Source organism: Taudactylus pleione, unplaced genomic scaffold (assembly GCF_031769625.1).
Source record: "Taudactylus pleione unplaced genomic scaffold, aTauple2 ptg000015l, whole genome shotgun sequence".
In the NCBI taxonomy this organism is placed as follows: domain Eukaryota; kingdom Metazoa; phylum Chordata; class Amphibia; order Anura; family Myobatrachidae; genus Taudactylus; species Taudactylus pleione.
Window position 1 is genome coordinate 5379448 of NW_028284417.1, and position 22188 is coordinate 5401635.

Below are 22188 nucleotides of genomic sequence, written 5' to 3' on the forward strand. Positions count from 1 at the left end.
TTGAAGCAGGGACAGATGGGTTATTGGAAAATCAGGTAAGAGGAGGTTGCATTAATCAAGGTAGGACATGATGAGTGAATAGATAACCATTTTAACAAGATCTTGAATAAGAAAAGGGTGTATTGTTGTCATACTGAAGGGAGAGGTGTGAGAGGCTGGATGTGAGGAATAAAGTGTTACATACAGTGTAGGAAATGTATGGAGATGTGGTGACTCTGGGAAGATGATAGGCCTTGTTTTGAATTTTAGGATTTCAAATTAGGTCATCCATGTTTATTTATTATTTATTACCAGTTATTTATATAGCACACACATATTCCGCAGCGCTTTACAGAGAATATTTGTCCATTCACATCAGTCCCTGCCCCAGTGGCGCTTACAATCTATGTTCCCTACCACATGCACACACACATACACACTAGGGTTAATTTGTTGGGAGCCAATTAACCTACCAGTATATTTTTGGAGTGTGAGAGGAAACCCACGCAAGCACAGGGAGAATATACAAACTCCACACAGTTAGGGCCGTAGTGGGAATCGAACCCACAAGCTCAGTGCTGTGAGGCAGTAATGCTAACCATTACACCGTCTGTGCTGTCCGTGTGTAGATAGTAGAGATATGGTTACATTTAACAGTACAGAAGGGGACAGGAGAGATCATTTTATGTAGAGAAATTTCTCCATTACAAACAGGATATTATATAACTTTATGCAGGCAATTACAGGTTTGGGGAATGCTTAATGTAATTTAAATTTTTCATGCCTCTTGTACAGACAAATGAGTATTGCAAATAGTGGTTCTTATACTGTACACTCCTGCATGCAAGTTCCGGAACTCAAGTCCTGCAGCACAACAGTGGCCTTTCACTGCACAGCAGAGTGCCGCACCAGGTCTCCTCCAAGGTATAAAATGTATTCCACCCACAAAATCATTCAGTGTACCCAGGGCTGCCATCAGAAAATGCGGGGCCCAGTACTGACAAAATAGGCAGGGCCCCACCCCGGGGTATGGGACAGAGGTTGGCGGAGCTGTGGCTAATGTGGGTGGGCCTACTTTTAAGGGGTATCAACATTTGGGCTGCGGGGGCAGTTGTTATTATAACTGTGGGGGCACAGGGAAGGCTGGGTGGATTGGGGCAGGGCAGGGAAGACAGGCTTGCTGGCTGGACTGGGGGAGGGCACAGGGAAGGCAGGCTGCCTGGACTAGAAGGCTGGCTGTACTGAGGGCAGTGGGCAGGGAAGGCAGGCTCACTGGCTGGACTAGGGGGTCGCAGGGAACGCTGTCTGGACTGTGGGGGGAGCACAGGGAAGGCGGGCTGGACTGGGGCAGAACAGGGAAGACCGCTCCTGATTGGCTGCTGTTCCACAAGCTGTGATTGGCTCGCGGACGGCTCAATATTTCATTCAAGTGCAGGCTATGATCTGTCTCCCGTGACTCTCAGCCACCTGGTGCATTGTGCAACGCTGCCATCCGAGCCCCATCTCTCTCCGGGTCTGGGACTGGATTCCCGGCAGTCCCCCCCCGATGGCAGCCCTGAGTGTACCACACAATCACTGATTTCAGGATAATTTAGCAAGACTTATAGCAAGAGGGTAGATAAATTGCTATCAAGTCATATCCCTGAGCTCTTAAAACTTTTACATATACTGTATATTTTTTTAATATTATCAATAGCTCTTTCATATAGAGTAAACCAACTTGCATTTTAGTTTTCGTAGCCCTTAGATAGAATTACAGTAATGTGTATTTGCATATTGTTAGTATTGTATTTTTTAGTATTGTATTTTCAATGAAAATGGTTGCCCTTTACTTTTATAAGTAGCTGTGGATATTTTTGCAATCTTCTATTTGTAATAATGAATTGTTGACATATGCATATCTTCAGGGACAGTCCCAGGTTTTAGGATTTGTCCCTGGAGATATTTCTATTTTTTTAATACTGGCCTTTGCCCAGAATAACTTTTCATTCTACAGTAAGTAAAATGCAGTTCATGCTGTCATTTCTCTGACCTTTATAATAATATAAGCATTTATTTATGAAAGATTGATCATAATACAGAAATTTACATTGCAATCATGTTTAATGAACATAGCATTGGTTAGGGGAATTGTAGAGTATTAAGAATCACGTACATTGCATTGTGTGTAAAGTGGAAATACACTATCTATTGATCCTACTATAAATAACACTAAAATTAGCTCAAGTGCAAAAACTGAAAGTATTTATTGAATAGATGTGCAATCACAATGCTTGCAAGGATGGCAGTTCGATAGGACTGATACACTCTATGACTGTTATACATACAATCTTTTATAATGCAAACGATGCAGGACCGTAACAGGGCACAAATGTGGAATAAGCTCAATTTCTAGTAAGCATTTGTATTTTCTATAACCAGCACTGGACTCTTTCTAGCGGGGGAGTAATGTTACAGCCAGGGGAGCCCTTTCACCAGGTGCCCTGGCCAAAGCATTACCTCTGATTTCTAGCTAGAATATGATTGGTTGCTATGGGCAACACCTCCACTTCTATAAGCCCGTACTTTAGTAAATATAGCCCCATGTCTCTGTGCAGACCAGTCAAGTTCTTTAACACCAAACTCTGCAAACTATTTTTTGATGGATCTGGCTTTATGCACAGGGCATTGTTATGCTGAAACAGAAAATTACCTTCCACAAACTGCTGCCACAAAGTTGGAAGCACACAATTCTCTAGATTATCATTGTATGCTGTAGCATTAAGTTTTCCCTTCACTAGAACTAAGGGGCCCAGGCCAAAACATGGAAAACAGCCTCAGACCATTATTCCTCCTCTACCAAAATTACAGTTGGGCAGCAAACGTTCTGATATCCACCAAACCCAGATTCATCTGTCAAATGCTAGATGATGAAACATGACTTACCACTCCAGAAAATGCATTTTGACTGGAGTCCAATGGTGGTCTGCTTTACTCCAGCCAATGTTTGGTATTGCGGATGGTGATCTGAGCCTTGTTTGTGGCTGATTGCACATGGATTCCCAATCCATGAAGTTTCAGATGAACAGTCCTCATCCTGATGTTGCTTCCAAACTTCCACACTTTGGAACCTAGTAGTGAGTGACAGTACTAAGGTCAAACTATTTATAAGCCCTATCTACTTCAGTAATCGACACCCCTGTGTCACACATTGGAGTTCCAGGTGCCATTACCTGACCCAGCAGTGCTGCCTCACAGCAATCAGTGCTCATACTGGCTGCCAGAGATATACCTGATTTCCATTCATTCCAACTAGCGGGGTGGTTGGCATCCTTCCGGAGTCATCTCCCACAGTGGCAGTGTATGGGAGCTACCATTTTGCTTGCTATCAACTGACTGTCCAACTGCCAACTCCCACTATCTGCTCACCAAGTATGCTCAGCCTATCAGGGACAAGAGAGTCCTATTTAAACCAGCTCTGGCAGTGCACCCATTGCCAGAACGTTTCTTCATGAGACCTTTTTCCTGGCTCTTGGCTCAATGTGCCTACATCTGTTCCAGTCTGTTCCTGTCCTGGGTGTGTTATCTCTTGTTGACTCTGTCACTATTCCAGGCTGAGTGCTATACACAGCAAGTTCCAGCATCCATTCCAGGCTGAGCACTATACACAGCAAGTTCCAGCATCCATTCCAGGCTGTGAGCTATACACAGCACGTTCCAGCATCCATTCCAGGCTGTGAGCTACACACAGCAAGTTCCAGCATCCATTTCAGGCTGAACTCTATACACAGCAAGTTCCAGCATCCTTTCCATGCTATGAACTATACACAGCAAGTGCCAGCATCCATTTCAGACTGTACATTATACACATTGGCCCTGATTCAGAGCCGGACGCTCTGACCAGAGCGCTCGCTCTGAATCAGGGCCCACCTCCATAAATATGGAGCGTCACCACCCACAGCATATGCGAGCGTGCAGGATGATGGTCGTGATGGTCTTGACCATCGCGACCACCGCCACTGCATGCAGAAGCCTGCGGTTGAGTCTCTCAACCGCAAGGCCAGGAGTGATTTTGGCTCTATCAGAGCCAAAATCACTCCCACTGACATCACTAGTGATGTCAGTGGGGCCGGCTTCAGACGGTAGGCGTTCCCTTGGGAACGCCTCCGTCTGGCAGGCACGCCCCCGGCACGCCCACCAAAGGGGGGTGCTGTCAATCAACATCGACAGCACGCCCCCTTTGATCAGACACTACGAGCGAAGGAAAGTCCTTCGCTCGTCGCGTCTCGCGCATGCGCACGACGGAGCTCCCTCCATCGTGCGCATGCGCAGTGCAGACCATCGACCCACTTGCGAGCGGACAGCCGCTCGCGAGTGGGTCTGAATCAGGGCCATTGTGCGCTATATACAGCAAGTTTCAGCATCCATCTCAGTCTGAACACTATTTACAGCAGGTTCCAGCACCCATTTCAGGCTGCATGCTGAACAAAGCAAGTGCCAGCATCCATTCCAGGCTGTCTGTTGTACACAGCAAGTTCTATCATCCATCTCAGGCTGTACGCTATAGCAAGTTCTAACATCAATGCTACACTGTGTGCTATGTACCGCTTACATCAACATCAATTCCAGACTAACTACAATATTCATTCCTGGCTGTTTGGCATATTCAATATACTAATTTGTGCACTGCTCCCAGTAGACTCCATCAACAGTGCCAAGTCTTGCGCTATATTCAGCTATCGGTGTCAAAACCTCAATCAGATCATACTATTCAAGGTTGTGTCTAAGCTCAACTGCCTCAGCTGCATACTATACTTGCTAAGACTCACCAATCTGTATCCTGTTGTTCAGGTGCCTGCTGCATTTAGTAGTCTTATCCAGTCCGTGCTGTTTCATGTTTCAATCAGTTCTCCACTAGAATACTGTTCCAGTTGCCTCAGTATTCTCGGGCGCAAGGCTATAATATGAATTAGCCACCTGTGATCTGTCTACCAGTCTTGATTAATTCATTTTCCTTTTGCAACAGGGTGGATCTTCGTTTTCAAGAAATAGCTCAGAAAGGAGGACGCTATGAGTGCCCTAAAATTCGTTCAGCTCCTTGTCTTCATCCACAGTCGCCAAGTACAAAATAACCTATGTAAATAGGCCTCTTCCATCTCATGCCTGAAGAATAACAAAGGCACTTCCGAGAGACTCTATGCTCTGCCTCTTCAGGTTACCCGTCCGAAGAAGCTGCCACCTTGGAGCAATGTGTTTGTCTCCAACAAGTCTTTCCTCATCAGACCATTGCTACTCCAGAAACCGCAGCAATTCAAGCTCAATACAGAGAATTTGCAGATATCTTCAACAAATAGGCTGCAGAGACACTGCCCCCACATAGGGACTGGGATTGTCCCTACATCCTAATTCACATGAATACTCCACCTAGAGGAATACCATATACACTCTTTCTACCAGAAACTCAAGCCATGTCTGAGTACATCAAGGAGAAACTAGAAAGGGCTTTATCCATCCCTCCACCTGTTAAAAAAAAAGATGGTGCACTCAGGGCCTGATTCAGAACCGTTTGCTAGGCTGCGTTTGCACGCAGCCGTCAGCAGCCAAAGTATCAAAATACGAGATCGCTAGCAAGACATTAGCATGCCCACTGTTTTGTCGTGCAATTGCGGTATGTATTTAGACGCCCACCAGCCTGTCACAAGATGCCCACTTTCCCTTAGTAACATACATCATCTCCAGGAAGTGTATTAAACAATCGTAACATCGAGCAACATCGAACCCATACGCAGCACTTGTGGTTGACCATACCCTACCGCAAGCACTGCGAGTGCTGCTGTGTGTAATTCAGCCATGTGACGTGTATGCTGACGATGCGTCTTAATTATGCACGCTCCTGAAACAACGTTCAGATGCACAGACACACCTGCATTCGCACCTCAACACCCCCGTTACCATCGACCACTCCCCTGTCACCACCCACAAACGGCACGTCCTGACACTCATGCTTGCGGAGGGTCTGTGTACAGGGTGCGAACGCTTCCCGATCGCATGGACTAGTTCACGCACTGCATCTTTTACGTGTGCGCAGATTGCAAATATCGGCAGGCTGCGTGCGAACGCAGCCTAGCGAACGGGTCTGTATCAGGCCCTATATCGACTATCAAAGTCTCAATGAATTAACAGTCAAAAACAGGTACAGAGTCCAGAGGGTCAAAATAGTTTCTAAATTAGATCTTCATGGGGAATACAATCTCATTCGAATTCAATCAGGAGATGAGTGGAAGACTGCTTTCAATACCATAGATGGGCACTATGAATACCTAGTAATGCCCTTCGACCTGTGTAATGCTGCTGCGGTATTCCAGAATTTCTTAAATTAAATCTTCCAAGACCTGCTCTACGTCTATGTTCTGGTTTATCTCGACAATATTCTTATCTTCTCCTCTGACAACCAGTCCCACCGTCAGCATGTCAAGGAGGTTATTCCACATCTCAGATCCAACAAGTTGTACTGCAAATTGGAAAAGTGCATGTTTGAGGTAGAGTATATTCCTTTTTTCGGCTACATCAGGGATGGGGAATCATTTGGTCTGGCCCTCTGAAGTTTTTTCTGCTAGCCTCATCTGGCTAGCAGGGTGCTGAGAATGGCACTCTGCAGCCAGAATCTATGCAGCAGTGCCACATAGAACGCCCTTAGGATGCTTCAGACAGTCTCACCACTGCCCTTACAGCTTCCCGGAACATCCTCAGGATGCTCTGGGCATTGCTGTGATCACCAGTGTTTGTGGCCCTGTCCCCGTGTGATGTCACACAGAGGGGGCGTGACCTGCACCAGGCCCGCAAAAACTGTTATATATATCAATATGGCCCTCGGCAGAAAAAAGGTTCCCCACCCTTGGGCTACATCATCTCCAGATCAGGTTTGCAGATGGATCCTGAGAAGATCCAGGACATTATCAATTGACCTCAGCGTACCACTCTGAAGGCGGTCCAGTGATTTCTAGGATTCACTAATTATTATCAAAAATTCATCCAAGGGTACTCCACAATAGTCTCACCCATGTTTTTGTTCCTACAGTATTATTAAGATCAGTCATTTTCCAGTCAATTTGGACCACCCCACAGCTCACAATATTGTTTTCACCAATATTGGCCAAAGGATGCAGTGAGCTGGCTGGCTGAACTAAGCAACAGAGCAGCAGCACACAACACATTGCAGTTTAAAAGAATATAGCACATCTATGGAACATAGTGGCACAGCAGTGGAAGACAGGATGGCAGTTTAATAAACTATATGACTCTATAGATTTTTTTCATTAATCAATAACTAATAAATAGCCTAAATGTAAAAGCCTAGTAAAAAAAAATCTAATATATTACCAATACACTTCTTTAAACAGCAAATCACAGGCCACAGTCTGTTGCTGGAGTAACGACTAGTACAAAACTAGATAACCATCAAACTTACTCTGAAAAGCAAATCAAAAGCCTGAGGGCAGTACAGGTAAATGGAGATGGAGCAACAGGCTAGTAGTCTTAGGACCAATACAGCAAGGTGGGAAAAGCACATAATGAAAGTTGGTGCACAGTGGAATTAACCTTGAGCCCTCCCTCCCACCCATATGTTGTATATTAAAAAGGATATGCAGTTTAACAAACCAAGCACTTCAGAGACCAGGACTGCTGCTTTTGTGGCTGAAGCTCCTGGTTTGTTTGGGCCCCCAACAAAAGTAAACATTTAGGTGGTTTGGTTAAACTAATCATCCTCAAATTTGAAGATCTCATCATCCCCATCATCACCCTGATCTCTGTTGTTAAGATCATTATCATACATTATTAGCTTATCTAATTTGTACATTATCATTAAAGTAATCCTCCACCATTCTATTGATGCTTACTGTATCAGATTGAGTCACGGTAGAGGTGCTAATATATGTGAGCAATTATTTTAATCCTGACCAAATGTCATAATGTTTCTCTCTGGTGCACAGAGTTGACTAATGAACATCAGTGGCTCTCTTGGAAAAGGTCAATGTTTTTCCTGTTAGAAGCAATTGAAGGAGAAACTGAAGCAGGAGACATAGTGTCATGTGCCATTTGAGCTTGCAAGGAGCTCTTTGCATCTCTTAAGATCTGTGTCAGTTAAAAAGAAAGACATTACTTAGGACTTAAACCTAGGAGCAAGCATTGTTGCCAAAATGTAGTGATTCAATTGCAAGATATTTCAAACCCTTGGATACTGGCAAAGCAAATAAAGAACTTGATGTACAAGTTCAACATACTTAGCAAATTCACTTAGTTTCATCTCCTCCTTCAGCGTCTCTAACTGCTTTTTAAGTAGTTTAATTAAGAGCGTGACCTGACTCAGGATATCAGTGTCTGAACTCACTTCACAGGTTACACTTTAAAATGGTTTCAGTAACTTGCATAAAACAGAGAGTATTCTCCAGTGTGCTGCATTAAGGTGGTACCCCCCCTATCTCATGGCTTGGTGTGTATATCATTGTGGCTTACTGCTGTTCCTCCAGTTAGTGAAGTATGTAAGGGGTGGAATTCCACCTGGTTACTACTTCTTGCTTCAGCTAGTGGCATGGTAAATGTAACTGTTCTTGTAATTTTTAAGAGATTCAGAACCACCAACTTTATTGTGTGTGCAAAACATGGTACGTGTTGAAATTAACCCAGTTGTACTGCTCATACAATGTTACTTGCGTTATCGGAAATGACAAATCCTTAGGAGAGTCTTAGTGGTATAAGCCATTTTGTTATCACACCTCAGAGGTTTTTTTCCAACAGATTGACACACGGTATGCTTCTTAGTGAAGCCAGTGATAAAAAGTGTAGCCTGCCTGTGAACGTGCATTGTGTGTTAGATACTGCTGCTGAAGGAGATACACCTACCCAGTGGGCTGTCACAGTTATGTAATCTTTAGTCTGACCAGTACTGCTTGTCCAAATATCTGTAGTTAAGTGGATAGTTGATAAAATGGAATTTCCTACGCAAACAATAACTTTTTGTTTAACGACCCGGTACAGGTGAGGAATTGCTGTTCTGGTGAAATAGAATTGAGATGGAATTTGGTAGCATGGTCACACGAACTCAACTAGTTGGCTAAAACCAGATGCATTGATGGTGGATATTGGACGCAGATCTAATGTTAACATAGCTGTAATGTCTTCAGTTATATACTGTGCAACAGGATGGTGGCTGTCATACTTGTTTCTTGCAAATTATTGTTTCACAGTCAGTTGTTGTTTGAAACTACTAGTCTTCTTCTGTGATGAAGATTCACCCCCAACAGCAGCAGCCATAGCTCACAAGGCTTCTTCTTGGAAATCGTGAATAGGGTGTCAGCTTGACTTTGCAAATTGGAAACATGACTGCCTCCGATCGCTAATGAACTGATTAATGATGAAGGTATTGACGTTGGCGGTGTAGATTGTATGTGCTGGTATAGGGATGTAATTATCAGACCGGCGGACGGCATGCTGCCAGTCTGAATACCAACGGGGAAGCCCGACACGGGACTTAAGATAGGCGTCAAAATACCAATGCCTATCTTAATCCCGATGCCGGAATCCAGAAGGACGCCCACCAGCCTGAATGAGGTAAATCCGGAGCGCCCTTAGCGTTAGCCACGGAGGGGGGGGGTTAGGATTAGACAGCGTAGCGGGGTTAGGTTTTGGGGGAGTTAGGGTTAAGCATCACAGGGGGGTTAGGCACTAAGGGTGGAGGGTTAAGTTTAGGCACAAAGGGGGGAGACTTAGGTTTAGGCACTAACGGGGAGGTTAGGGTGCAGGGTGGGGAGGGTTGAGCTAGAAGAAGGGAGGGTTAGGGTGGGAAGGGGGAAGGGTAAGTATACTTACCCGACCCCTGTCGGGATACCAACCATCGGGATACCGCTGTCTGTGTTTTGACAGAAGGCATCCCAACAGCCAGCATTACATACAGATTCCCTGGTATATATCCATGCTGCTGTTCAAGTAAGTCACTGCAAATGATGTATCAGGGAGGAGGTGCCTAGATGGTTAACGTACCTACCTCTTCTAACTTTTGCACTACAAATGGTACAGATGCCTTGACAAATGTCAGTATTTAGGAAGAAATGTGTCCACATGAAAGAGATTACTTTTTTGGTCTTTTGCCCAGACATGACAATACACTTCTTATCACTGGCATAAAGTGCTGGCACTGGCGGCTGACTTACTTCGACACAAACAACTTAATTCTCCTGAATTTTATCAACTTTTCCTTCTTTTTCAACACATTCATCATTCATCAATGTTGTACTTCCAAATTACCATCCTAATTTTCTTTGTCTAAACCATCTCCATCGTTACTTTTACTAATACTCATCCTCACATGTGCAGACAGTTCAGAAATGGTAGAGGGAGGCTTCTCTAGGATTACAGGGCCTGATTCAGAGATCGACGCTAATGCGATAGCAGCTGCAAAAATCTGTTAATGTTAGCAAAGATCCCGCGAGCATAAAGATGCCCACTGTCGCCTTTTTATCTGCATACGACGATGCATACATGCGGAAATATCTGTAACATCAAAGCACATTGGTGCCCATCTTACCCTTGTGACAGGTCTGACCTGCCGCAGCCTTGGGTGCTCTTCTGACATGCAGAGCTGCATATGCAATAGCAGTGGCTAATTTATGCACGCCTATGTAACGTCGTTCTAACGGCCAGGCATGCCTGCTTTTCGCCGAACACCCCCCTGTCAACACCCCCAAATGCTCACTTCCTGTCATTCACTCTGCGATGGGTCTCCGTGGCCTGCGTGATTGCAGAGCTGCCTTCAATGCTTACACATGCGCAATGGCAAACAATTGCATGATCTGCTTGAAAATTGCATTAGCGTCCATCTCTGAATCAGGCCCAAAGTGTCAGAATCAGAAATGTCACACTCATACATAGCACTCATGAACACCCTTAGGCTGGGTACACACTTAGCTGTATTTTGAATGATTTTCCCGATTCCGATGGATTGAAACGACAAATCATTCTAATTGTGCAGTGTGGACCCACTATACCGGACGGTGAGCGCTACCATGGGGTCGTCAGCCGCATCGTCAGGTCGGCCCTACATGCAGCTCAACCTGATGATGCGGCTGATGACCCCATGCAGCGGGATGCAGCAGGGGGCGACATATTGGGCTGTCCGGCACTGGATTGTCTAATGTGTACTGGCCACCCGATATGTCGGCCCGTAGGCGGTGGAGGGGTTGTCACTAACACAGCACTGGGTTCACAAATCGCTTAGTGTGTACCCAGCTTTAGACTCTCTGGAATCTGTGAAGTTTGTGAACACACAATTTGTTCTTCAGCCTCTCTGTTCATTTTGTGCATTGATTTGCCTATTTTAGAGGTGACACATCTAGGCAGAACGAGAAGGTGGTGCATGAGAGGTTACAGAAGATGCATGACTGTGTTTAGCCCTGGCTTTCGCAATAGGCATTCTAGTGCATGAAAGAGCAGTAGCAGGACCACAACGTGCAAAGAAAGATCATGGTGTTTCCTTGCCATTGTGTGCGGTGTATGGCATGTTGGCAATCGTAAGTTTTTGGCAGTAACTTTTTCTTTCATGGGTGGAGATGATGTTTTCTTAATGATTGTCAAGCATTGTTCAGATTGAGCGCCCATTCTTACACCTTCTTAAACCCTGACCTTCTTTAAAAGTAGATGTTGGAGAAGTACTATGACTGCCAGCACAAATACTGGGTTGCTCCTGTTATATAGACTGATTCATGATTGATTTGCATCAGTACTGTACTTGAACTTGTAACTGTCACCACAACAAGTGAAAGTACAATGAGATTGGGAAATGAGGGACTGTTACCTTTACCATGCAGTTTGTTTTTTAACTTTTATTATTTTGGGGTGCAGATAACGGAGCGGCAAACCCCAGTAACTACAGTAGTATATGCTGCCTCTCAAAAACACACACTTGAAATATGATTTAAATTGAATTATAAAAGAGATGTTTTGTGACACCGGAAAAAAAATATCTTTCTTGCACTTAATATTTTTGGGGTGCAGCTGATCATGACATCTCCAAATAACACACTCTTAAAATATTATTTAAATTGAATTTTAAAACAGATAAATATGTCTTCTTTGGGGTGCAGATCACTCAAACACAGCACAGTATTGTTTGGACAGACAAGCTTGAAATCACAAGTCAGAACATATCATACTTGCCTACCCCTGGAAGCGTAGCCGGAGCTCCCGCATCCCGACCACTTACTAGTAAAGCGGGAAGAATGGGGGAGATAAAAACTGGAATTGTCGGTCCGTATGGAAGAGGCAGGGATAAATTGACGTGAAAAGGCTTAATTGAGCCATGCCACGTCGGGGGTGTGGCATAATGCCGGGCTTCTCCCGGAGAGGAGATGAAAAAAGTAGGTAAGTATGCAATGTACGCTGCAGTGTATATAGATATCCTTGTGAAAAACACTTAAGTTAAGTTAAGCTCACTTCAAGTTCACCTCTAACAAACAATACACAAGAGCCTGTTTGCACTGGATTGCAGGTGTTACACTATGTAGACAAAAGTAATTAGACACTGACAGCAAATAGATCAACAAGATTGTATTGATGTCAGTACTTTGTAGGTACACCACGTGCAGTGATTACTGCAGACACCCTTCTTGGCAAACTGTCCACAACTGTCCATCTCCGAATCAGGACCTCTGTTAGGTAACAGAAGACATTCAGGGAATGATTTAGCCTGGAACGCACGGATGCAGATGCACGCACCCGTCCGCTGCGAGTATATGCTAATAAATGCATACGCACGCAAAATAAGCAGACGCCTAGCAAAACACAATTACTCCCACTTCCCTTAACATGCGTTCTGTTATACCATGCAAGACATCAGAAACATCGGTAACATTGAGAACCATCGAACACATTAGCATATTAGTGGTTGACCTGACTCCACGCAGGATGTGTTCCACTTCCTGGTACAACTAGACCTCAGGCTACGGCCATCGCCGCAAGGGCTTAACTATGCACGCCCCTAAAACGGCGTCCAAATGCACAGGCACGCCTGCGTTTGCCCATCCACCCCCACAAAATGGCACTTCCTGTCAATCACTTTTCTCTGGGTCTACGTCGCCTCTGCACACGCAGTACCCATCGTAATAGCTAGTTCACGCACGTGCACTGCGATGCATACGCAGAGCTAAAACATCGGCCGAGTGCGTGCGTTCTCTCCTGTACGTTTCTTGCTGAATGAGGCCCTCAGTGCACTACCACCGCCATAACCTGTAAATTCATGCCCTCATTATTTCCAGAATTTTCAATCAAGAATATAGTCATTTGGCATTGCAACCTACAGAGCTGTCTCTTAAATACCTTTAAAATGGCCCATTTCTTTCTTCAAGCAAACACTGACATTAATTCACCTCCACATTAGTCTGTATAGCAGTGCTTTTCAAACTACACAGTAATATGCTGTATGAGGAGGAACCCAGTGGCTGTATTGATGCGTATGATACTGTCACCAGACCACAGCAATTATTCACTTCTTATTGATTCCTGGTGTTTGGAACGCTATGGAAAATGAGCCTTCATATAACGTGTCCCATACCTGTGTGGGAGCTTGACTTGAGAATCCATAAAAGGGTTGTACACTTGTCATTATATGCAGCATGAAAGCTCTCAGACCAAAGCAGGTGGCATTTAAAACCAATAGGATATAATAACCCCTTTAAGATGTGAGAAAGGTTTAACAGCAGTAGTATATTTCTATATTCAGGAACACACATGTTCTGGCAAAAGTCTGCATGTCTTTGGTACTGTATGCACCACTTTTTCCTAAAAAAAAAATGGATATCTTAATATATAAGAAATGCTTTACATATTGTATAGGCATGTTTGAATTAGTCTATTTTCATATCAGATGTTATTTTCTTTTGGTCTTTGCTGCCCTCTAGTGGTATTTATCACAAAACACTATTAACATGAATGACCGTGTCTGTTTTATTATAATTACTAGGAATGAGTAGGAGGCACATACACATTTGCTTGGCTGAGGTTCCATGAAGTGTCATGAATAGACAAAACTGCCATTTAGTCAGGGCCGGATTAATGTCTGTAGGGGCCCTTGGGCAATAAACATGTGGGGGCCCCTATTAAATATGACCGAAATGGGGGTATACGCAATGGGGATCGTATCACTCATAAGCGGTACATTGACAAACAGCTAAGCTTAGAGCTGTTTGTTAAATACTGAAAGAAGGACATATACCTTTAGTGAGTGATAAAGGGGTTATGTCTCATTGTGAAATGGGGCCCATGGGCTCAACATGAAAAACACAGGCACACACACAAAAAAACACACACAATATACACCCACAGAAAAAAAAACACATATAGGCACCCACATAAATATTACTCACCAGTTGCGCAATATTATCCACATTACACTGCACATAGTGCCCCTGATTCACATTACACCACATAGTAGTGTCCCTTATTCATGTTATGACATACAGCAGTGCCCCTTTTAAACAATGCCCATGGTAGTGCCCCTTATACACAATACCCCCAGGAGTAGTACCCCTAATACACATATGCCCACAGTACTAGTGTCCCTAATACAATGCCAACAGCAGTAGTGCCCCTTATGCAATGCCCCCAGTAGTGGTGCTCCTTATGCATTGCCCCCAGTAGTGGTAGTGCCCCATATGCAGTGCCCCCAATAGTGGTTCCCCTTATGCAGTGCCCCCAGTAGTAGTGCCCCCAGGAGTGGTTCCCCTAATGCAATTCCCCCAGTAGTGGTGACCCTTATGCAGTGCCCCCAGTAGTGGTAGTGCCCCTTATGCAGTGCCCCCAGTAGTGGTGCCCCTTATGCAGTGCCCCAATAGTGGTCCCCCTTATGCAGTGCCCCTAGTAGTGGCAGTGCCCCCAGTAGTAGTTCCCCCAATAGTGGTTCCCCTTATGTAATTCCCCCTATGCAATGCCCCCAGTAGTCATGCTCCAGTAGTAATGCCCCCTGTGGTAGTGCCCCCAATAGTAATGCCCCAGTAATGATGCCCCCTGTTATAATGCCCCCAGTAGTAATGTCCCTAATAGTAATGCTCCCTGTATTAGTGCCCCCAATAGTAATGCCCCCCTGTAGTATTGCCCCTTGTAGTAGTGCCCTCTGTAGTAATGCCCCCAGAAGTAGTGCCCCCAGTAGTAATTCCCCCTGTAACAGTGCCCCCTATAGCAATGCCCCCTGTACTGAAATCCACAATACTTACCAGAAACAATATGAATGACCGCCGGCGGTTCAAACCCCCCCTCTTCGATTGGTATGCCGGGCGTTGGTCTCCCGGTGTAGGTATAATGACAGGCATCTGGATTTTGATGCCTGTCATTAGTACCCTGCCGGGATTTGACAGTCGGGAAGCCAGCGGTCGGCATTTCGACCGTCGGCTTCCTGACTGCATCCCTACTTACCTTAAGCCCCGCTCCCGCGTCCGTCCGGCTGGCCACTCCTTGGAACTGTGGGAGCGATGTCATGACGTCTCTCCCATAATGCACTGCACATTTCGGGAGCCGGAGCTCAGGTGCGGGAGCCGGGCGCCCACTGGTAACAAAATCTCAGTGAGCGCCCTTTGCGGTGCCAGGGTTAGGTGGACCGCAGGAGGCGGAACTGGTTCCGTTTTCCGTTCCGGCCCCCTTTAACCCCTGGTGGGTTTGGGGGCCCCTTATGTGTGGGGACCCCGGGACGACCGTCCCTGTCGCCCCCCCCCGTTAACCCAGCCCTGCATTCAGTAGCCACATTATTGTGAAAAAATTACAAAAACGTTTTTTCCAATACAGTTATTATAATGTTGCATACAGGAAGACACAATATTTTAGTCTTATATATCCTCACTAAAGACATTTTTGGGTAAATTTAATAGCCTGCAAGTAGCAGGCAGCCTAGAGATGCCAGCATTTTAGTCTATAGATTTAAAGCAGCAAGTAGTTGGTTTTGTCTTTTAAAAAATGTCTTATTAGAATCTAGTGGTTAAATTGCCAGCATCTTGCAGACTATTATATTTACTCATATAATGTGCATTAGATGTATACAATAATACTGTAGTTATTTTAGCTCAGTAAGCTTTTTTTGTAAATCTACAGAAATAACTACAGTAGGTTACATTCTTTTACAAAACTTGCTAAAAGTATTTATCACTTACCATTACATTGATATAATAGGTAATTGCTAACTGGTTCCTTTCGCCTACAGAATTATGAAGTTCCATGTAGCAAAGAGGAAGTTTAAGGAGACCTTACGCCCTTACGATGTGAAAGATGTGATTGAGCAATATTCTGCTGGCCATTTGGACATGTTATGCAGAATAAAAAGTCTTCAAACACGGTTAGTAACAGCACACTGTATTTTGCACATGTATACTTGTTGTAGTATAATAGTAATATTAAAAGTAGTGTGGGATTACTGGCAGATTAGACAGATAAAAGTATCCCATAGCTGTATTGTTCTTTACAGTGGAAATTTAGAAGTACAGTAGTTGTACAGAAATTTTAACTCAATAACAATGGCTTCTGTAGTCCTGATAAGCATTAATATATTTTCAATTGTATATGTAATATTGAATCTCATAGCCATTGTTGTGTTTCTTACATATCTACCTAAATTATTGATATCATGGTTATAACTACTGTAACTGGTTATTAATCTTTTGCGATTTGACAAAACTAGGTGAAATCAATAATCTTCCAAAAGTCACTTATTTTTAGATAATGAAGTCTCAAAGTGTATTCTGCCCTTAAATGTATAACAGGGGCCTTGCATTAACCGAATGAGCCTTAGGTGTACAGGATTGGACAGTAGTAAATGCAGGGCCAGGTTCTGTGAGCATGTACTGTCAGACTGAGGAATGGATAGAGCCTGTGGGTCATTCAATGAGTCATATAGGTTGACAAAAGTTGCAATTTAACAAATGCTAAATATTAAACATGGTGCTGAGAATCAAGCCCCTCTTTTTAATATCACAAGGAAATGAAAAATTAACAAATAAAATGAACCCTGAAAGTCCTTAATAACATGCAATGGCAAGTATATTAGTACAAACGTCACATTTTTCAGGTGGATTCTGGGCCTGATTCAGAGATGTGAACATACATCTCCAAGGTTTCCGGGTCTGCGCCTGTGCAGGAGTTGTTCTGCGCATGTGCAGAACGAGTCCTACGATTAAGTTTGCAGACGCCCCCCAAGGTTCCACCTCCTTCTGCATTTGCATTAAGATGGCCGGTATTTCACAGCCATTTGTGTGCAGCTCTGCAATTCCGTCCATCTCTGAATCAGACCCTTTGTTAGGTAGCCAGGCTTGTACTGGGCCCTTGTGATTTGTAGCCATGCCCTATGTCGCGGAAGGGCATGGCCTACTGTGCCATATTTTAGTAGCAGGCTGCAGTGCAGCTGCTTGCTGGGCAGTCAACAGGACTGTGACATGCAGGGGACCGGAGCACAGTGCTGTTACACACAGGGGACCGGAGCACAGTGCTGTCACATTCTGCACTGCAGTGCACTACTGAGTAATAAATCCCAGTAGTCTCTGCAAAGGGGTCAGATGAGTTTGTGCTGGGCTTAGATTGGAGGAGCCTATCACATGCTCCTCTGACGGATGAAGATCTGCAGCAGTTCAGCCTCATGGAAGTGACACATTGTGAGGCTGTGCCTGCTGCTATGCTGGCTGCCTGGGGCTGGTGTGGCTTCTGGTGAGTACACTGTGGGCCCTACAGTGTGGCATAATGTGTAGACACTACAGGTGGCATGTGTACTAGTGTGGCATAATGTGGGTGGCACTACAGTGTGGCATCATGTGGGGGGAACTTCAGTGTGGTAAGTAGGGGGCACTATAGTGTGGCATAATGTGTGGGATAATGTGGATGCACTATGGTGTAGCTTAATGTGTGGGCACTACAATGTTGCATAATGTGTGGGTACTACAGTGTGGCATATTGTGTGGGCAATACAGTGTAGCATAATGTGTGGGCACTACAGTGTAGCATAATGTGTGGGTACTACAGTGTGGTATAATGTGGGGCACTAGTGTGGCATAATGTGTGGGCACTACAGTGTGGTATAATGTTGGGGCACTATAGTGTGGCATAATGTGTGGGCACTACAGTGTGGTATAATGTGGATGCACTACAGTGTGGCATATTGTGTGGGCACTACAGTGTAGCATAATGTGTGGGCACTACAGTGTAGCATAATGTGTGGCCACTACAGTATAGCATAATGTGTGGGTACTACAGTGTGGCATAATGTGTGGGCACTACAGTGTGGTATAATGTTGGGCCACTATAGTGTGGCATAATGTGTGGGCACTACAGTGTAGCATAATGTGGGCACTACAGGTGGCATAATATGTGGGCACTACAATGTGGCATAATGCTTGGGCACTGGGGTGTGGCATAATATGGTGGGCATTACAGTGTGGCATAATATGTGGACACTACAGTGTGGTATAATGTGGGGGCACAATAGTGTGGCATGTGTGGGCACTACAGTGTGGTATAATGTTGTGGTATTATAGTGTGGCATAATGTGTGGGCACTACAGTGTGGTATAATGTTGATGCACTACAGTGTAGCATAATGTGGGCACTACAGGTGGCATAAAGGGTGGGCACTACAATGTGGCATAATGCATGGGCACTGGGGTGTGGCATAATATGGAGGGCATTACAGTGTGGTATAAAGTGGGGACACTACAGTGTGGTATAATGTGTGGGCACTACAGAGTGGCATAATGTGTGGGCACTGGGGTGTGGCATAATGTGGGGAGCATTACAGTGTGGTATAATGTGGATGAACTATAGTGTAGTATAATGTGTGGGCACTACAATGTGGTATAATGTGTGAGTACTACAGTGTGGCATATTGTGTGGGCACTATAGGTGGCATAATGTGTGGGTACTACAGTGTGGCATTTGTGGGCACTACAGTGTGGTATAATGTTGGGACACTAGTGTGGCATAATGTGTGGGCACTAGTGTGGTATAATGTGGATACACTACAGTGTAGCTTAATGTGTGGTTACTACAATATTGCATAATGTGTGGATACTACATTGTGGCATATTGTGTGGGTACTACAGGTGGCATGTGTGGGTACAACAGTGTAGCATAATGTGTGGGCACTACAGTGTGTATAATGTGTGGCTACTACAGTGTGGCATATTGTGTTGGCACTACAGGTGGTATAATGTGTGGGTGCTACAGTGTGGCTTAATGTGGGTACTACAGTGTGGCATAATATGTGGGCACTATAGTGTGACATAATGTGTGAGCACTACAGTGTGGTAGAATGTAGATGCACTACAGTGTAGCATAATGTGTGGGCCCTACAGGTGGCATAATGTGTGGGCACTGGGGTGTCGCATAATGTGTGAGGCACTACAGTGTTGTATAAAGTGAGGGCACTACAGTGTGGCATAATGTGTGGCCACTATAGCGTGGTATAATGTGGATGCACTAGTTTAGCATAATGTGTGGGCACTACAGGTGGCATAATGAGTGGTCACTACCATGTGTCATAATGTGTGGGCACTGGGGTGTGGCATAATGTGGAGAGCACTACAGCGTGATATAAAGTGGGGGCACTACAGTGTGGCATAATGTGCGGTCATTATAGTGTGGTATAATGTGGGGGCACTGCAGTGTGGCATAATGTGGGGGCACTACAGTGTGGCATAATGTAGATGCACTACACTCTGGTATAATATGGCGGGGCACTACAGTGTGGCATAATGTTAGTACATGTGCAGTGGTCTCATTTACCCACAAATGACCAGCATTGCAAGGGTTACTTGGGTGACTCCTCCATGCTTACCACTATCTCTCTGATCCCTCCATACTCACCACTACCTATCTGCACTACTCTCCTGACTCCTCCCTACCAAACACTGGTCCTGATTCAGCAAGGAATGCACACTAACAGACGCACACACCCATCCACTGCGAGAATATGCTAGTCAATGCATATGCACGGAGACCGCAGCACAAGATGCAGACGCCCAGCCCCATATTAAGCCGCCCATCTCCCTTTACTCACAGCTTGATCAGTACGCAAGATAGCGTAAACATCGGTAACATCGAGAACCATCTGACTCAATAGTGGTTGACCTGACCTGCCGCAGGATTTTTGCCGCTTCCTGTATACTGCTTACGGTATGGCTGCGTATGCCACTGCACTGCCTTAATTATGCATGCCCCTATAACGGCGTTATAACTCCTGCATTCGCCTGACCACCCCCCAGTCACCGCCCACAAATGGCACTTCCTGTCATTCGGAAGGGTCTGCATGCACACTGTGTACCATAACCCGATCGCATTGGCTAGTTCGCGCACGCGCAGTGCGATGCATACGCATGCGCAGAGCAAAACATCTGCCAAGTGCGTGCATTCTCTCCTTTGCGTTGCTTGCTGAATCAGGCCCATTATCTCTCTGCACTATTCCGTTGACCCTTCCATACCAAACACCATCTCTCTGCTGTTTGTACTATCCCCTTGGCCCTTCCATACCAAACACTGCACGATCTACATGTCCCCTCCATGCCAACAGAACTGACTGCCATGCACAGGAGTAGATCACTGACCTCTCCCACTAATATGGAGAGAGATTTATAGTATTATTTTTTTTGTATATAAAAGGGTTATAAGTTATATCAATACTTTCTCCTATTATAGTTGGCCAGTGACTGGCCGGGCCCCTAATATTGCTTTCCCCTGTGGGCCCTTCATGCTTCAGTCTGCCACTGTAAGTAGCAGAAGATTCAGTGCACCACCACTGCCATAACCTGTAAACATATGCAAAGTGTATCTGTGATATCCGTAGCAAGATTAAAAGTAGATACAGCAATTTGAAACCAATATTTACAATGATTGCAAATACACGCTATAGCGCGTATTTTACCCACAAATGAAGGGGACTCACTTTTTCAGAGTGGGTGGGTCCCTGGGGATGCGCTCCGCTGCTGCCCAATCCCCTGGCTCCTGGTATATGATTGATGTCCCTGGCTGCAGGGAGGACTATTAAAAGGAGCTATTACGCGCTGTTCACCTGCAGCAGCTCACAGTGTGAGAAGTGCGTATGGCGTGAACACTGGTCCCAGGGCCCCCCTGTTTGAAGACTGGTCCCGGCGGCCACCGATCCCTTAGACTCCCCCTAATTCTGGAGGTCCACCTGGCCCGAAGACTGCGCCCCGCCCCGGCGTGAACACTCCAGCTTTCCCCCGGGTTGAAGGTAGTTGTAAAGAGGGTTAGCGCGGTAGGTGGGGGTTGGTGCGGCAGCGGGTGGTACCACCTGCACTTTGTAGTGAGCATGGGAATTACTGCCGGACACAGACTGCATGTCAATGTTCATGCTCCTAGCAGGGCCCTGGAACAGTAGGAGCGGAGGTGCTGTCACGCCGCTGAGCACCATGGACTTGCTCGGCAGCCTGCAGCGGTGTAACAGCACCTCCACTCATACTGTTCCAGGGCCCTGCTAGTTGTATGAACATCACGCTCCGATGGCTGGTATGTAGGGTAGCCTGGGGTGCTGCGGCCGAGGGCACTTCTCATGTCTCTCCCTAGCTGGATTCACCACTCCTGCCTCCTTGCCTCTGAAAAAACAGAGGGCCTGATTCAGAGCCGGACGCTATTTGCGCTCGCTCGTTCAGAAAAAGGGGCCGAATATTTAAATAGAGCGCTCGCTCTTTGCGATCAGTTGACGCCTCTATGTCTGAACGAGCGAATGAAACATGCGCTCGCTATTTTTTAAAAAACGTCCCCTGGCCGCTTGCATCCTACGTCATCTCCGCTATTTATTAGATTAATCGAGTACATCGAAAGGCGTATGAACTGCTCGCAGTGCTTGTGGTAGCATTTTCCTACTGCAATTATGCGAGCAGTTCAAGCTAAAAGACAACCAAGAGATGTGGTCGATGACGCTGCTTTGTTAATTATGCATAAAACGCCCGTTTTGACCGTTTGGCACGCCTGCGTTCGGATCTCCACTCCCCGTTTTCAAGCACCTTCCCCTGTTACCACCCACAAACGCCTCATTCTGTCACTCAAATTAGCAGGCATTTGCTATTTGGCGAGCACACAATTTCCGACCGCAATGACTGGTTGGCGCATGCATATTACAACCCATACGCATGCGCAGTTGTGCGAACATCGCTCGGAGCGAACGAGCGGCCGCTTACGAGCGGCTCTGAATCAGGCC

General features: G+C 45.5%; 1 protein-coding gene across 2 annotated transcripts in view; it reads left to right on the forward strand.

Moving 5' to 3' along the window:
* Positions 1 to 22188, forward strand: part of KCNQ5 (potassium voltage-gated channel subfamily Q member 5) — a 791832-nt gene that overhangs the window by 752941 nt on the left and 16703 nt on the right. For both annotated transcript variants that reach the window (XM_088471354.1, XM_088471348.1), the window contains one exon: positions 16196 to 16327. In XM_088471354.1, the coding sequence (XP_088327480.1) occupies positions 16196 to 16327 (132 nt within the window). The remainder of the gene's footprint in view (positions 1 to 16195; positions 16328 to 22188) is intronic.